Source organism: Teleopsis dalmanni, chromosome 2, assembly GCF_002237135.1.
Source record: "Teleopsis dalmanni isolate 2A chromosome 2, ASM223713v2, whole genome shotgun sequence".
Classification (NCBI taxonomy): Eukaryota; Metazoa; Arthropoda; class Insecta; order Diptera; family Diopsidae; genus Teleopsis; species Teleopsis dalmanni.
The window spans coordinates 158,527,812-158,546,060 of record NC_051847.1 but is presented as its reverse complement, the minus strand read 5'-3'; the positions used below and the strand labels follow the sequence as shown (position 1 = coordinate 158,546,060).

Here is an 18,249-nt window from a genome sequence, read left to right as displayed (position 1 = left end):
TCTATCATTTTTTCTCATTAAATTTCAATTTCGTTGTGCGAGTGTCATTGAAAGGTGTGGACGTGTTGTTAAATCTATTTTGTTGCACCAAGCTAAAATTATTACGAAGAAGAGAAAAGTAGAAGGAATCTAACTTCCAATACGGTTAAAATTAAATGTTTATTATTTTATTAAAAAAGTGAAAAACATATTACAAAAAGAAGTGAACATATTCCCATGAAATGACTGGTGTATTAGCAAAAATAATAAAAATTATGCTCTTAAAATGTGTTTCCGTAGATAAATTTGAAATTTAACAAATTATGGAAATTTTAATATTAAAAATATAGTTCAAATAAATTATAATATTTAACTTCCAAACATAAAAATATTCTGTGTTTCTCGTTTGTATTTGAGATAAACGAAGTCCTGTGCCTCTAGTATTCGAGTTGAATAAAAAATAAAATTCACTGTAACGCCAAGGTGCTTCGACCAAAATGGCAGACACAACAAAAAAACATGATTTCGATCAACGTTCTAGCTTTACTGACGCGAAGAATTTTCGTTGACCTGTGAAATGTGAAAAATGTGCTATGATGTGAATTGTTGAGGTGCAAAATATTATATGAACGCATACTTTTTTGTGAAATCTCAATATTAGTTTAGCTGTTAAAGTTTTCATGTAGTTCATATAATCTTAAATCATTTCCAAATTTTAATATTCTATTAGATTTAAAGAATAGTCTTAATACAAAATTCTTATAGTACCTTCTCAGCAATACTTTTAAATGCTCTTTAATTAGTTATTGTTTTCTCTCGATATCTAGGGTTGACAACTATTATAATTCCAATTAATGCTTTTACGATCTACATACATGTTATGATGAGTAAACCGCCAAAAGGATGTGCTCAATTAAAAGTTGTTACGCGATGAGAATAATTTTTTCTTGAAATTTTCAATTTTAATATAGAGTAAAATAATTACAAAGTAATTCATTCAAGTTACCGAAATCAGGGACTTTACAATTTATTTTAAAAATGTGGAAACTACATTACAATAAATAAGTTTAAGAAGGTATATATATAGCATAATATCTTGTTTTTTCTTTTTAAACTTCACAGAAATATGATTATTAAATAACAAAAGTAAATGTTGCAAAAGTAAATAGTTAATTTTTAATTCAAATTGGACCTGGCAACCCAAAACATTAAGTGTTGGAGTTTAATGTTATATTGAGAATTAAAAACTTCGCATCATATCTATTAAAAAATTGATAGCACACATTTAGATATTTAAATGAATTCACGCGAATCATTTTCAAAATAAATAAACATCATTATATAGGCAATACTGTGCCGTAAACTACCGTGTGCCGTGGCACTTATACTTAAAACAATAAAAATTCAAACAATATAAATCTTTGAAATATTACATAGATTTTGGTTATGACCGAAGCGGGTTCCACTGGAAAAATTCAAAAAGGTGGTCAACGTCGCCAATTGGTAAGTGAAGTGAAATTAATTGAAATATATAATAAATTTGCGGATGAATTCCTATTAGTTACTGTTACTGTTTTTCTCGTATAAGTTACAAGAGTTGTATGAATTATTGTATTTTACTTTATATATTCTATACTTAATTGTTGATCTTATATATCCAATCTTTAATCTTAGTAACACAATTAATGGGATGTGTCCAACCACTTCAACTGTGAGAACTCCAAATCGCTGGATGAATTCCTATTAAATTAATACCCAATTCAAAAAGAAATTCTAAATTAGTAATTTTAAGTATAAAGTAATAATTTTGTATAATGTGTTAATATATGTTCGAACAGTGATTAATGCATTGTAGCCAAAGACGTGCAGAACACTTGCCGCAATGGCTACATTGAATGCGAACTCGTATCACTCACCCTTCACTATCGCTCGATTTCAACTAATCTTTAATGTTGCTCTTTATGTTAAAATTGACAAAAATGTAGTTTGGTATGTTTTTATTTTATTTATGCTATTTACATTTTATTTAGTAGAGTTGCCAGACTTATTAAAATAATTCTTTAGAAATATTATTTTGTAACTTATTACACAATATCATAAGACTTTTATTATTATCTCTTTTAGTAAAATCATTTTGCTTTGTTTTTATATAAGGGGTATTCAGGCAACTGATAAATTGCTTAATAGTTGATTACAACAAAAATTTGCATACAAAAATGATACTAAGCAGAGAATCAACTATTTCGGAGATTCTCAGATTAGTGAAAATATGATTAATAGTGCTGCCAGAACCAAGTGTGAGCGCTATAAGCATAGGTTGTCTTAAAAACAAAATGCAAAAATAATAACATAAATTAAGAAATAAAATTCAGTAAAATTATAATTTGTAAAGGGTTAAAATATAATTAAAAATTTAAAAATTGAATATTCTGCTTCTTGATATATGACACGTTTGCAATTTTAGTTATATGATGAATTGTATGATAGTTTTTAATGATATATAAATTTACGAATATATGAGTATTTTACTGTTAACATATGTTTCGCTAACATCAAAATGCTAAATTTTTTTTATATGAAATTTTTGAATCAACTAAGCAACAAATCAGTTGCCTGAATAACCCTATTATTTATTAGGTGTATTCTTTTAACATAAATGCTCCAATAGAAGAACTCCTGGTGCTTAAGAATAACTTGGCATCACTGCCAAAACCAGTAAACATATAACAAATAAAACAAATTTGCTGTTGAATTTTATAAAAAAGTTTTTTTATATAAATATACACATAGGTAATATGAGATCGAGAATAAATTCGTTTAAATAATTTTCAAACTTCTAACATTAGCAGTTAATGCTAAAAAAGCAGTATATATAGCACTGTTTTATTTTTCTTGTAATGGTCTATAAGTTTTTGCTTTTATTTCAACGATTGTGTTTTGTAATTATTTATGTATTGCGCTTTTTAATGACCACAGAAATTGAAAATTCTTTAATAACTAATGAACTTTATAATTACTAACCTGTTAGTCGTTTTCACAAATTTTATTAAAAAAATTACTTTTTTAAATTAAACAGCTGATTGGAGTTTTCCATTTTCTTCCAAAAATCATTCACAATAGATCAGTTTTAAGATTTGCCATCAGTGTAGTGCGAAAGGCATATTAGTTAAGAATTTTCAGTAAAATGAACTTGTTTTTGCGAACTTTGTCTTTGCTTTGTATGTTAATTTTTAAGCGACACGTGTTCTATATGAGTATTCATGTCAAAAGAATACATCTATTATTGAACTTCTTAGAAAAGTGATGTACAATTTTAGATTGGAAAACGGAAAGGTAATCTGAGCTCATACCAATCAATTACGCACCTTTAGAACAGTCGAGAAGTTTGTCCACATTAGCCGAAGCTTTTGGTGTTTTCGATGTGATATCATCATTAGAAACCAATCGTAATCTGTGTCGACGGTAGAGCATCCGCAGTCACTTGATCAAGAACAATCAATAGTTACTCCGAAGTCAACACGTCGTATATATATATTTTATAATTACGAGAGTTATTATTTATGTTTTTTTAAACGCGTTCGAACAATTTCTCAAAGCATTTTTTCCAATCCTCTTCAGATACCTTAAAAACATAGTTTTTAAATTCAACAACGGCCTTTTTCGCCGACAAAAATAGTTGTCCATGCAATTTATTCCTGACATTCGGGAACAAGATGAAGCATAACCATTGTACTTTAGCATTTGTGTGCACTAATCCACACGAGCATCTTTCTGAGATTTTGTCACATGATGGGGGATGGAGATCCAACGAGTATAAACCTTTCTCATGCCTAAATAATCATGCAACATTTTATATATGCTGGTGGAAATAATGCCTAAGGTTCCCTTAATTTCACAATATGTCACATGACGATCGTGCACTATCAGTTTTTGCACAGCATCAATGTTTTCTGGCACAACAACTGATTTTGGACGACCTTCATGAATTTCGTCAGTGAGCGACCTGCGGTCACCATTAAAATTATTGTACCAGTGTTATACAGAGGCAAAGGATGGAGCTTCATCACTAAATGTAGAAGTAGGTAAGTTGATCGATGCACTCTTGTCTTGATCATTTACGTCGAACGTAAAAAGGAATCCATAAAATAATTGCACACCAATAGAAGATAATGTATGTTATTCCATTGCTTCTCGTAGCTTTGTGGGATCCAAACTTCAGCTGCATAGGCTGCAATAGGACGGCCTATTGCTTTGTATGTGTTTTTTTGTCTTTTCCAACCTGCAAGAGTATCGCCGTAACATGTGCAGAAAAGGTCAACATGCTGTCCAGTACGACTCTCAGGATTTTCGGTTTGGTGGACGTAGTAGTCCTGTATTCATCGATGTTAATGGACAGAGTCAAAGATGCCTCTTTAGTCTAGGAAGTAAATAGGGTGGCGGAAGATTTAGTTGGTAATACGGGAACAGTTCTATTATCAAAGAATGAGACCACATAGTGCCCACATGCTGTACCACATGTTGCACCATAAGGAAGGGTTTTGGCCCGTGGCTAAAATTGTACAATCGTTATGATATACGTTATGACTCTGATTCACTCTAATGAGTGCGGGAGTTTGGATATATAAATATGAAATAACATCGCTGAAAGAACACTCATTGGGGGATACCTTGTTTAAATTTCCTGACTTCCGACCGTACCTCTAAGATCCACAAATGATCTGTCTATGAGAGAGTCGCATGTTATCTCGCATGTTTAGCTGAAATTGCCATGTCAACTCAGGATACATGAGCGTTAAAGAACGTTAAATCGAATTGAAACTTATCATTTTTTTTCGAAACCGAAATTTTATGAATGACTGCATAAAATCTTGCACTGAACAAAACACCTGCACAAAAGAAAAGAAATTTAGCATTTCGGTGAATAGAGAATAAAATCCGTAATATACATAAATCATATGGATCATTTAGGACTGTTCAAAATTAATATTTGTTAGCAATAGTATATGCTTTTTTTATTATGCATATTTGTACAAATTTCGAATTAGCGTTCAGTATGCATCGCAACTTACAGCATATTAGCTTAATATTTTGTGACCTTTTCTATGGCAGCGTCACAATGATGATAATTATTCACTTCTTTTGCAGTGATATGCATAGAGTATTAGATGTGCTTTCAATTCGCGTATACATCAATGTCTTTAGAGGGTAGTGTCGAAGTTTTTTTATGAGGGTAGAACTATCCGACAGTGGAACCAAATATATATTCTTTACACATCTTTTCGTTGAAGTAAAACTAGAGACCAAATAACTTAATCTTAGATCTATTGCCAATCTAATTAATACGTATATGTAGTATATATATTTATTTATTATAAAATATGATCATCTTATATCATCCTGTTAAAAACAAAAATCGTATTTTTAGCGTGAACGAAAACAGCGCAAACTCTATTTAGAAGAATGGGCCATAGGTGACGATGATATGGAAGGGGCTCGTGGGTTCAGTGTTGCTGAGAAACTTGAGTCGTCAAAATTTGCACAATCTGGTATGGTGCGTGAAATGCGAGGATGTGATTTAAATGTTGCGTATGTATAAAACCTTTTTATAATGTAATAAATCTCAAAGAGTAATTCAATTATGACTGTAGGTTTTTGCAACAACATGGCTTTAACGTACCCTTATTATTTCGTGAGAAAACTGGGTTGGGTTTGCGAATGCCAGATGCAAATGAATTTACAGTAAATGATGTTAGACTTTGCGTTGGTTCTCGTCGAATACTTGATGTAATGGATGTGAATACACAGAAAAATTTACAAATGACAATGAAAGAATGGCAACATTATTACGATAATCCACAAAAAGATCTACTACTTAATGTCATATCATTAGAGTTTTCTCATACACGATTAGCCAAATACATACAGAGTCCTGAGATTGTGAGACAAATCGATTGGGTAGATGTTGTTTGGCCAAAACAATTAAAAGATGCTCAAAAAGAAGGTACAAATGTTATAGGAGAAATGATGTATCCAAAAGTACAAAAATACTGTTTAATGTCAGTGAAGAATTGCTACACTGACTTTCATATTGATTTCGGAGGTACTAGTGTTTGGTATCATATATTAAAAGGAAGCAAGGTCTTTTGGTTGATACCACCTTCAGAGAAAAATTTACAACTGTATGAAAAGTGGGTTTTATCCGGCAAGCAGTCAGATATATTTTTTGGTGATACAGTCGAAAAGTGTGCTAGAGTTTATTTAACAGCCGGTTTGTATTTAAAATACATACATAAAATGTATAATTTGAAGATATTGCAAAATTGTTAAATATTTTTAAATATTATAGGTAACACATTTTTTATTCCCACGGGCTGGATACATGCTGTTTACACCCCAAGCGAGTCATTAGTTTTTGGTGGCAATTTTCTTCATTCTTTTGGAATAGTGAAACAGTTAAAGACAGCACAAGTTGAAGATTCAACAAAAGTTCCACAAAAATTTAGATATCCTTTTTTCACTGAGATGCTGTGGTATGTTTTAGCACGTTATGTGTATACGTTATTAGGACATGCTCATTTGGATGGTGAGGAATCTGTTAGCGATATTGAATTGGAAGCACGTCCACATATTAATCTTACACATTATGAGCTTTTTGGTTTAAAAGAAATAGTAACATATTTATACGATTTACCACCACAGAAGAAAAATGTGCCTGATTTAGTGCGGGATCCCGTGGCTTTAATTAAAGATGTCCGTACGTTAGTTGAGCGTCACTGCAAGGATAAGCCGGAGTTAGCAGTAACTGGTGTATCAGTATTGCAACCCCAATGCGAAATGTATCCTCCATTTTATATATATGAGCGTTCAAAAGTTAAGCAAGAAATAAAACAAGAAATTGCTCGTAAAAACGCTGAATTAAATCGTGAAATACAACAATTAGAGTCTGCGAATACTACGGAATCTACAGATAACAAAAGTGAATACTTTGGCGATGGTAGTACTGTAGTAGACGAAATTAAAAAGGAGTGTGGTACAAATGGTATTCAATCAGGTAAAAAATATGTCTTTACTCATCTATATCTATAATATATTCTAATTTTATGAATTGTAGTTGCAACATTTGTGTCGCCCACTGATAGTTTAAAATATCGTCCACCGAAAAAGATGCATCTCGCAAATGCAGTTGCTGCAGCAGCCACTTCTACTAATAATACTGTAAGTGTTATTGCTACATGTTCTGGTTTCAACAACTCTACACAAATCTTCAATGTATTGGGGCAAAATATGAGTTCCAGCGAAAACTGTTTTCAATCTTGTGATTCAAAATTATCAGCAAATGTGACAGGTACAGGTCAACCACGTCGACGTCGTACCCGCTGTAAGGTTTGTGCTGCATGTCAGCGCTCTGATTGTGGGGAATGTAGTTTTTGCTTAGATATGGTGAAATTTGGAGGACCTGGACGAGCTAAACAAACCTGTATGATGCGTCAATGCTTATCACCGATGTTGCCTGTTACAGCACAATGTGTTTTTTGCCATTTAGATGGTTGGCGACAGACACCTATTTCGCCTCAAACGAAACAATTAGGATCTGTTGAGGGGCCGTCTGCGCTTATGGAATGTTCGGTGTGTTATGAAATTGCACATCCAGATTGCGCCTTGTCCAAACTTAAGGATACAGAGGAAATTTCTGATACCAAGGGAATTGTCAATGAAGATTTACCAAATAGCTGGGAATGCCCAAGTTGTTGTCGATCTGGCAAAAATAATGACTATAAGGTAGAATTATATATAAAATTACATATTTTATACTATAATTTTTGAATATAAATAATTTTACAGCCTCGACATTTTCGCGCTCGTCAAAAATCATCAGAAGTAAGAAGAACTTCTGTAGGTGGAAGTAATCTAGGAGCAAATGAATTTGATAGTAATCAATTGCCTCCGCCTATAAGTCAATATAACGAGTTTGTTTTTACTAGTGAGTCAGAAATGGAAACAGGGTCAAATTTGATAAATTGGAAACATGGAACAAAACGTCATCATAATTTGGATGGAAAATCTGATCGACATTACGAAGAAACTTCATCTCCTGGTGTATCTGGTGATAAAATTAAAAGACGAAGAAGTGATGACGGTTTAAGTATCTGCAGTAGTATGCAAGATAGTGTCGATGCTAGCGCTTCAATCGATTGCAATACGAGTGGGGTTAATATAGGTGGTCAAATTTCACGTAAAAAAAATTCTATAAGATCTCAACTAGCCCAACAAATGTTAAATTCTTCCACACGCGTTTTAAAAAAACCACAGTATGTGGTAAGACCTGCGGGACATCACAATGCTTCTTGCAGTGGATCTAATAGCAATCATTCCTCTTCATCAAATTTAGCTTTAGATGCAACATTATTAAAAATTATATTTCGTTATCTTCCACAAGAAACTTTAGTAGCATGTTGTTCTGTTTGCAAATCTTGGTCGAATGTAGCGGTGGACCCAGATCTTTGGAAAACAATGAATTGTGCTGAACATAAATTATCTGCTTCATTACTTACCGCAATAGTACGACGTCAACCAGAACATTTAATTTTAGACTGGACACAAATTGCTAAAAGACAATTAGCGTGGATAATTGCACGTCTACCTGCTCTCAAAAATCTCTCACTTCAAAATTGTCCAATACAAGCAGTGTTTGCTCTCCACACTTGCCTCTGCCCGCCGTTACAAATATTAGATTTAAGTTTTGTTCGTGGTCTAAATGATGCCGCAATACGAGATATACTCTCACCACCTAAGGATTCCAGGCCAGGTTTAACAAATTCTAAAACTCGTTTACGTGATTTAAAAATTTTAAAATTAGCAGGAACTGATATATCAGATGTAGCATTGCGTTACATTACGCAAGCTTTACCACATTTGCAGCATTTAGATCTATCATCATGTCAGCGTATTACTGATGCTGGTGTAGCTCAAATAGGTACTTCATCAACTGCGATAGCTAATTTAGTTGAGCTTAATCTAAGTGCCTGTCGATTAGTTTCAGAGTCTTCACTTGAATATTTGTCTAAATGTGATCAACTTGTTTGGCTAGATTTACGTCATGTTCCGCAAGTGTCCACTCAAGCTGTAATAAAATTCGCTGCTAAATCAAAGCACGATTTGTGTGTCAAAGATATAAAGTTAGTAGAACAGAGGCGTACACAAAATTCAAATTATAAGGTTTTAACGATTGAAAATAATTGGCACTAAATATTTTTAAATTGAAATGAAACAGATTCGTTACAAGAATTCGTGTGAAACGTTTAAGTTTTATACTTGTTGGAAAATTTGCGCCAAATTGTATTTTTCTTAAGCATTATCAAATAGAATAATACTAATTCTAATACTATTTAAACTCTTAACATAAATTTAGTCTAAACGATTTTATACCATACATTTTCGGTCTTCCTAAAAAACACACGATCATGATCACAGCTTTTGGTAAATCTTCGAAATTTCGAATTGAAATAATGAAAATTTGTGTTGTTTAGTAAGACCTGTTACACTTGTGTATAAATGTGTTAAACTGTGCCAATTATAAAAATAGAGAAATTAACCGTATTTACTGTAATAGCTCTTTTTGGTCACATTATGGAGTCAATAATGACAGAATACAAAATTGTGTCTTCCGAATGTCTGATATATATAAATTCTCTTAAAAGGTCCAATAAACTGGTCCAATATATGTAACGCAAAGCAGAGTAAAAAGATGGTCTACTCTTATGCCACTCTTAACCGTAGAAAAGAAGTAAAAAATGCTTTAATTTTTTATAATTTGATCATGCAATAATCAGGCTTGTTTATGATTTCGTTCTAATATAACACAGCAAGTAAATTTGTTGATGAACTTTCACAGCAAATTAACAAAACTCCAGAAAAATGTGCGAACATAAAAGTTTAAAACAGATTTGGGTCAGTTGGCTAATGAACACTGACTCTGAGCTTTAAATTTGATAGGCTACAGTCTCGAAAAATTATTTACGAATAATTAAATACAAGAAATAATTCTAAGACCACTGCTAATGGGTATTTGGCAATACTCGAAACAACTGTGACCATACAGAATTCAATTAATTAATAAAATAATGAAATTTTATTGTTGTAATTTAATACTGCTCGAAATACCTCTATATTGAAAACAATAGTTTATATAAGGAATATAGTTTATTTCGTGAAAACGGATGTTAAAATTCGATTAAAATTTGATTACTTCTCTAAATACCGAGCACGTCTGAGCCACTCATAGGCTAATAATTGTATATTAATAGACAGAAATCACTAAATCAATTTTTTTTTCGATTTCATTGAATAATATATATGTACATACAAAAACATATATTCAGAAATATGGCACAAAAAATATGCAGAATCTGTACTGTCTAGAATTTGACATGGTTTAAGTTAATAGAAAGAATTCAAAAATATTAAGTATTTGCAGATCTATATAATCTTGCCAAATTTTAGCAAATGTGGATGCTCAGTAAATAAGGAAAAAGAACAAGTTCGATTGAAAAAACACGACAAAGCACAATATAGATATCTGTTTAAGTAGATCCTGCCTACATTACCCATCCTGCCCATCATATATAAAATACATCCTGTTTAAGCGGCCTTACAAAATTAAAACAACGTTATTGGGTCTTATGCATAAAAATGAGTTCTTGCTTCGAGCAAAGCATAGTAAGCTTGATCTCAACTTTCAGAGTTTCACCAAAACCTCAATCTCAAGTTGATTTTGGTATGCAGAAAAATGAGATTAAGAAGCTTGAACTCAACTCAATCTAAGCGAGATAATGCTCAAAGGTTTCATATGCATTTGTTATTGTAATTTCATGGTAAAAAGTTTCTTATTTGTTATTGCAAATGCTTTCATTCATTTTCAGTTAAAATTCGAATTTGAATTCAAGTGTTTTATTTTATGCAAAAAATTGAATTAAGAATTAAAAATGTGTGAAATGAAAAATGATGATTTGGTATTTTTTTGACAGACTAAATTCATAATTATCAGATTTTATTTTAAAAATCGTAACTGCCAATACTTAAAATTAAAAAAATTGAAGCCATTACTAATTTAAAAAAAGAGTACAAAGAAGTTAGTGGCATCGAAATTGAAAGCAAGTAACTGCTAAAAAATTTGGTTGCAACTCACTTCTACTAGCCATTGAATGTTTTCCTTTGAAAATGTATACAGCTTTTTATTATTGTAAATATTTGTTATAGTTAAACGCTGCTAATAATTTTTATTTTTAATTTCACATTCAAAAATTCTGCCATTATTTGTTTTTTTTTTTAATTTATTGTTTGTATTTTAATTAGAAACTAAGTTATTTTCTTTTGAAAATTATTTAAAACTCTAAACAAAACTCCGACCTCTTGTGAGAAATATTTTTAAAGTAACAACGCAGCAAATGTGAGCACAAAAACAGCAGCTTAACTTTTTCGAAGCAACTGTTCACAAAAAATCAAGAAACTTGATTTTTATGCATACGAAACCTACCAATTACTCACAATAAGCTTTTCAACAAAAGTTCAATCAATAAAATTGAGAATTTATTTAACTCTTTTCTGCGAGCACAAGCACAGGCACAAAATTTTTATGCATACCATCTTAAGCAAATTCTGAGTATGAGATCAAGCAAGAACTCTTTTTTTTTTCTATGCAAAAGACCCATTATTGCTTAAGGTTAATATTAATAAAGTCACACATTGAATAGGTTGCAATGCATATATGCCCTAATGTTGAGCCTTTTCCGAGTTAATGCATCTGAGCACTTTTACTCTTTGATAGCTGGGGGTTTCTGCAAAGTCCCACCCATCTCACTGACTAATTCTATTCTAAGGTCTCTTAGTATGTCATTCGTGCGGATGTACCATGGCACTTTGAAGAGTTTTCGGAGAGCCTGACTAAGGTATTTAATGCTGTTCACTCAATTAATTGCGATATCAACAACTCTCACTCTCGGTGGATGTTGTCTGTGTTTACGAGTAATGCATAGGGCTTAAGTTTTGTCTTTGTTAAATTTTTGTTTTTCATTTCTGGAAGAACTCTATACTCTGCTACCCACGTTTACAGTGCGTGCCTAGTTAAACTTTAATATATATATTTAAATAAACACAAATCAAAGTTAGCTACCAAAAACGCGAAGAAAATATAAGAATATGCCAGTTAACAGAACTTACAAAGCAGAAGAATAATTGTATCCAAAAAATGTTTGTAATAAAGCGTTTGCATAGACATTAGTACCTATTATAGAATGCCTCTTGGTAGATAATAGACATTTGTCTACTGAGTCGATAGGTAGACAAATTTCGTATTATGAAATAAACAAATATAATATTAAATTTATATGGTAAATTGATTGTGTAAAATATTTAACAGATTTGTATTAAGCGTTGCAACACCATTTTTTTGTCTATTGCGTTTGAACTTCTACTGCTTAAACGCAACAGACAAATCTATCTACTGCTGATAAAATAATTTCTATCCGTTTGCAGTTTACAGCACCAAAATTCGGTTCTGTCTATCAACGATAGAAATTTTTCAATTGTCTATTGACAATAGACAGTAAACAACAGACACTATTTTTAATGTTAAAGAAATCTAACACATAAAATTCAAACATTCGATTTTGGACACAATTATGTATGACAACGGTTTTGTTATCGGTAAATACATATTTAAAATTTTTTATTATTAATAATATATTTATAGTCAAAAATTTATGTGACCAGTGGATGCAAATTGTATATTCTTGTTACTAACTGACAAGGTCTGTTCAAAGTGGCAGAATGTCTTATGTGTCTGGAATAGGATGAGACGTCTAATCACATTTTTTATGACTTCTTTGCTTTAGTCTTATGAGGATTCATTACGACCTTATTAAATTAATTACCTAACATACTATTCTGCACTGTGTACGCATACTGTATAAGATTCTTAATAGATCTAAATTTTTTTCAATCACAGAGTCAACCATATGTGAGCTATTATGTTGAAAGGTAATATCAAAAATATATATTTTTGAAAGATGCTAAAATCCACTCACGAAAATAATGAATAATTGGCACAAATTGCAGGTATTAGCGACAAGGAAAGGTAACGATATGAGATATAATCGTTCTTATTAAAATTAATTCAAAAATTAAAGTTTTGTGCAATAAAAAGAATTGACTGATGTAACGAATACTTAAAAAAATGATCACATCTAATGCTTATGTACTACATTATCTCAATAACATTGTAATTTCATAATAAAAAATTTAGTAATAATATTATTATAATTTAATAGTAATAATGAGTTATAGAACACATCTGAATATCCTTATATTAGTGGTCATATATGTCATTGAATTTTATAAGATATCTAAAGTGTAGATATACCCATAATTATTGTTTACATTTAATATATATTTTAACATTTACGTTAAAAACAGTTTTTGGATTTGATTCTTACTGCAATTTGATAAAAGAGAATTATTATCAATTAAAATCTATCTCTTAAATTATATGTCTTAAATTAACAGCATTTGCATAATATCGAATATAATATTTATTATTTTAATTTGCATTTAATAGAAAGTTAGATTTCTAAATTTTGTTACAATATTAACAAACAATGAACAATATTTTTTCCTTTCCAGATATATATGTATATGTACATATACAAAATTTTCTATATGTATGGTATATATATAAATATTATACAGAAAACATTTCTTTTTAAAAATGTACAATATATCACAATACTTTCCATTAGGTACAAAAAAATCAATTCGATAAGTTTGAAAATATTAAGATTTTAACTATTATATTCTCATGTACTGCATGTATGCTTTATACGTAATACTTATACTTTATTGTAAACTATAAATCATCTTCTCATTAGAGTGAGACACTGCTCCTATATTTTTAGGTTAGTTGTAATATAATGCAATTAATTGTTTAAAATTTAACTTATTTTATATATCCAAATTTGAATTTTTATTTTTGTTGTCACTACATATTTGTTTACAGTATATATGGTAATTTAATACAGAATATAAAATGTGATATTATATAGACTTTTTTGTTTTTCCTTACAATTTATTTTTGCTATCCAAAGGATTATTATCGTATTTACGGTAAAGTATCTGCATAGCTCTAGCTACAGATTAACCTTGTGGTGACATAGTTGGTCTAACTTAATCCTTGAGCACAGAAAATTCACCAATTCGGAGGTTCGTGTAGAGTTGGCTATTTGAAATAAGCGATTAGGCCTTTTTACACTATCATGAAGATGAACATGAAAACCGATATACAATGTTATATTTTGGTTTTTTGGGTTTCTGACCTATGCACTACTACACACAAGAGTTTTATGTGTTTACACAAAACGAAACAAATTTCACACTTCATGACAGTCCATGATAGTGTAAACTTAACTGTTAGTTCATGTTGTCGTCAAGTTCATCTTACGTTCATGCTAGTGTAAATAGGCCCATTAAGTATTGGATGCTCATTGTTTACAAAACATTTTTGCTTTTGGTGCAATGTAATAAAAAGTAATATTAAATTAATATTTAAATATTTTTTAATTTAAATGTTTTATGGGTGTATATTTTTTAAATTTAATTTATCTTAATCGGCTTATCAATCATCGAACATCAAATTATAATTATTAGTTATTTATTAATTTATATACAAATATCGAATAATACAAATATTATTATGAGGATGTATACCAGAGAACTGCAATGAGTTCTCAACACCCGAAATATTGACGTATTTCATTTATATGCATAATGACTCTTTTTTTTTTTGTATATTCAACTCCATCTGATACATACAACTAACAGCACTTAGAACTATCTATACTCTGCTCCTATTATATTCATAAACACTGACATTCGACATAAAAATGATGTAGATGATTTATGAATTATTCAGGAGTATTACGTCTCTGTCGGGGAAAAATTGGCTTGTTGTTGTTTACTGTGCATTTAATTTCCTACTAAAACAACACCTAATTTAATGCACACATAATATTCAAGAGCACAAACAAAAAAAATGTATTTATAATGCTAACAACAACATTTTATGGCAAAAGTATAAAACTAAACACACAAATTTTTTGCTAAACAAAAAATAGCACTTACAAAATTTATACGAATGCTACAACTGATCGAGTAATTCATTTTCGATGAGTATATTCATACTTACTTAAGTATGTGCTATGACTCGTGAATTATTTGCGATTTATGTTACTCTACTTAGAAATGTGTATGCATTCTTGTGAAGCCGATTCATTAGCACCGGCATTTGTTTACAAATATACTTATGAATCAATCCTAAGGCGAATGTGAATACATATAAGTAGTGTGTGAGAAAAATATTTATACGCATTTATATTTGGTTCTTTATGAGTGTACTCTGCGTGTTAAAATTACGACTCGTTGCAGTGCTCTGATGTATACATTGGCGTTCCTAGTTGGAGATTTACGCGCAAATAATTAAAAATTGTCACTGAGTAATTATTATGTTTTCAATTTTAATTTAATTTAGTGTCAAATAAAAATAAAGTAAATGTTACAATTAGCCTAAAAATATAAAAATGAGATGATGAATAAAATTCATATTTAAAATCTAAAAATTTAAGTATTATAATTAATTATTTTCTTTTTGTGTTCATATACTATATAAAATAGATAAAATAAATCTATTTTATTAAATTGCCGTAATATACTATACAACATTGATGTTGCAAATTTGTAAGTGTAATTTGTAAATGTAAGTGGTGTACAAAATTTAAATTACAAGATTTTTATCAATTTTAATTTTGAAAATATAAAAAAAATATTCGTCATCAATACAATTGTTCTCATAATTTTAAAATTTTTACTTTTTTGAATTAAAATAAATTGTGGTTTAAATAATGATTGTAAGAAAGAACTTTTTATTAAAAATTTTAAATGTATAATTTTTGTTTTTGGCATTGTATGTGTCATATGAAAAGAAATATAAATTTTTATAATAAATTAAATGTATCATGATTATGTCCCTCCCTACATTGATAAATAATTTGACATAGATTTCCGATAAGCTTTCAATATTCTTGTAATTTGTTTACTTTTTAATTTAATAGAAATTTATGATGAAATGAGTATAGAATTTTATAATAAGAATAGTTTTGTATTGCACATAATGTATATTTCTGTAAAAAGTAAGTTAAATCGGACAATCGCTGATGTTTTAAAATAATTTCTTATATTACTTAATGTTAAGATTTTAAGAAATAAAATTAATTATATAATTTCGTAACGCTTAATTAGTATATAATTTCAACTCTGTAACAAACTAAATGAAGTTGTTTTGAATATATATATATATGTTTGTCATTACATTTAAACGTATTAAACTTATAGATAAGCAGTTAAAAATTGTATCTACAAACCAAAGATTGCTAAAATATCAATAGTATATTATGAGATAACACACAATTTATTAATTCTCTATAAGTCGATGTTAAAATAATAAGCACATAAATATAATTATACATTTATTGATTTACTGACTAATGATCATTTAAAATAACCAGATTCATATACCGAATTTATAAAAGAAATAAAACATTTCTCGGAAGTTATCAATAGTACCACTAATGAGTCGTGTCTTTGTTTGATTTAAAATATTTAAATAGAAAATAAGGCACTTAAGAGAGAATATTTAATTATAAACTACCAAAATTTTAGAAATATCTCGTTGTCAACTCTTTAACTGTACGAAAATCACTAGAAGGCATTGCATTTACCATTGCAGGTTTTTTCATTTTTAAAACAATTGTACAATGTAAAGCTAGAGACATTGTCCATTTTATAAAAAGGATGCATTAGTTTGTTGATTTGGATATCTTTACTTAAACTTCATTAAAAAATTAACATTTTTTACAAGTATTAAGAATATTAATCTTTTGCAAAATGTTTTATTTATTTTCCAATTGTTATATATTATCTATAATTTATTCTATTAAACGATACTATTTAGCTTAGTATATATCTAAAATAATTTCAAAATATTATTGTTGATAAAAAAACGTTCAGTTTTTAAAATGCGCAACTTAAGGAATCTGTAAAAAATTTTTTTTCTGTATCCCTCGTCGTAAAGATATCGTAGGCTATTACAAAGATTGCTAGAAGCCTCAAGAATTCATTCGGAATATCTAAAACTTTATAGTACATTTGTCGACGGGTAACTGTGGTTTAGGTAATCGTGCTAAAAGATTAAATCTTCCTTTATAGTAGAAAGTTTTTCATATACTTTTTTACTGCTTATCGTATGCGCAAGGAAGATTAAAATTTCTATAGATTTTTATATTAATAGATCTGCGGAAAGAGATCTACTGCAAAGAGAATTTTAAGCTTTATTAAATACTTTAAGTTTTATATATTAACACAATGCGCCAAGACATCTAAGGGTGTTCATTTAAGTATAAAGCATAAAAATAGATTCAAATTTTACTGAATCTTGTTTAACAGTAGAATCAATAATCAAGTTGTCTATATTGTATTTTAAATATATAGCAATTAAAAAGAATTTTATATTATATCATGCTATACTAACGAAAAAATTTATCTTTACCACGTCTTGAGATGTTCAAATCTCTATTATGTCTTAAATACTTAAATATTGTGGTGGAATATTTTTATATTTTTATTTTTATATTTTTTTTTTTTATGAACGCATTTACCAATTAAACGCAACATTTACAACTACTAATATAATTTAACAATGCAATTAACTGAATGTGTCTCTACAATTAGAAGATTATTAATTTATGCCCGGATCAATTTCAATAAAAAATTTTTATTTCAATTACTACTATTTGTAAGTTTTATCATTTGCCAGAAGAATGAAAAAGTTTATGAATTGGGATTTTAAATCAACATGCTCCAGGTTAAATTACCGTCATATTACAAAGGGAATAGCTTTTCTAAATCATTTTATTTTCAAAAATGATTTGTTTATGCATATTAACTCTTAGTAATCTTTATTTAAAAATTATATAGCATATTTAAATATGCATTCAAGTCTACTAATAAGAATTGACATATAATGCTTCAAGTTAAATTTGGTCACATTTTTAAAGATGTTTTTTAAGTAGTATTAAAACTTAATGCCCCTTATTTTTAAATAATATAAAATATTTAAATATGTGATTATGTGAATTTATTTAATTTTAAAAACTTCGAAATATTTTT

General features: G+C 29.3%; 1 protein-coding gene across 6 annotated transcripts; it reads left to right on the top strand.

The window, feature by feature from the left end:
• Window positions 1–32: 32 nt before the first annotated feature.
• On the top strand, window positions 33–13,513 carry LOC119679822 (jmjC domain-containing histone demethylation protein 1). 6 transcript variants are annotated; one of them, XR_005252435.1, is made up of 10 exons: window positions 33–144; window positions 1,102–1,482; window positions 5,405–5,565; window positions 5,628–6,247; window positions 6,326–7,030; window positions 7,091–7,758; window positions 7,822–8,953; window positions 12,511–12,930; window positions 12,983–13,014; window positions 13,093–13,513. XR_005252435.1 is itself a non-coding variant. In XM_038092388.1 (8 exons), the coding sequence occupies exons 2-8, from the start codon at window positions 1,426–1,428 to the stop codon at window positions 12,582–12,584; spliced, it is 3,417 nt and encodes a 1,138-aa protein (XP_037948316.1). In that variant the 5' UTR covers window positions 33–144; window positions 1,102–1,425; the 3' UTR covers window positions 12,585–13,513. The 6 variants fall into 6 exon arrangements, 3 of the variants coding, with proteins under 3 accessions (XP_037948316.1, XP_037948315.1, XP_037948314.1); XR_005252433.1 differs by having other exon boundaries at window positions 12,983–13,513; XR_005252434.1 differs by having other exon boundaries at window positions 12,511–13,014.
• Window positions 13,514–18,249: the final 4,736 nt, after the last annotated feature.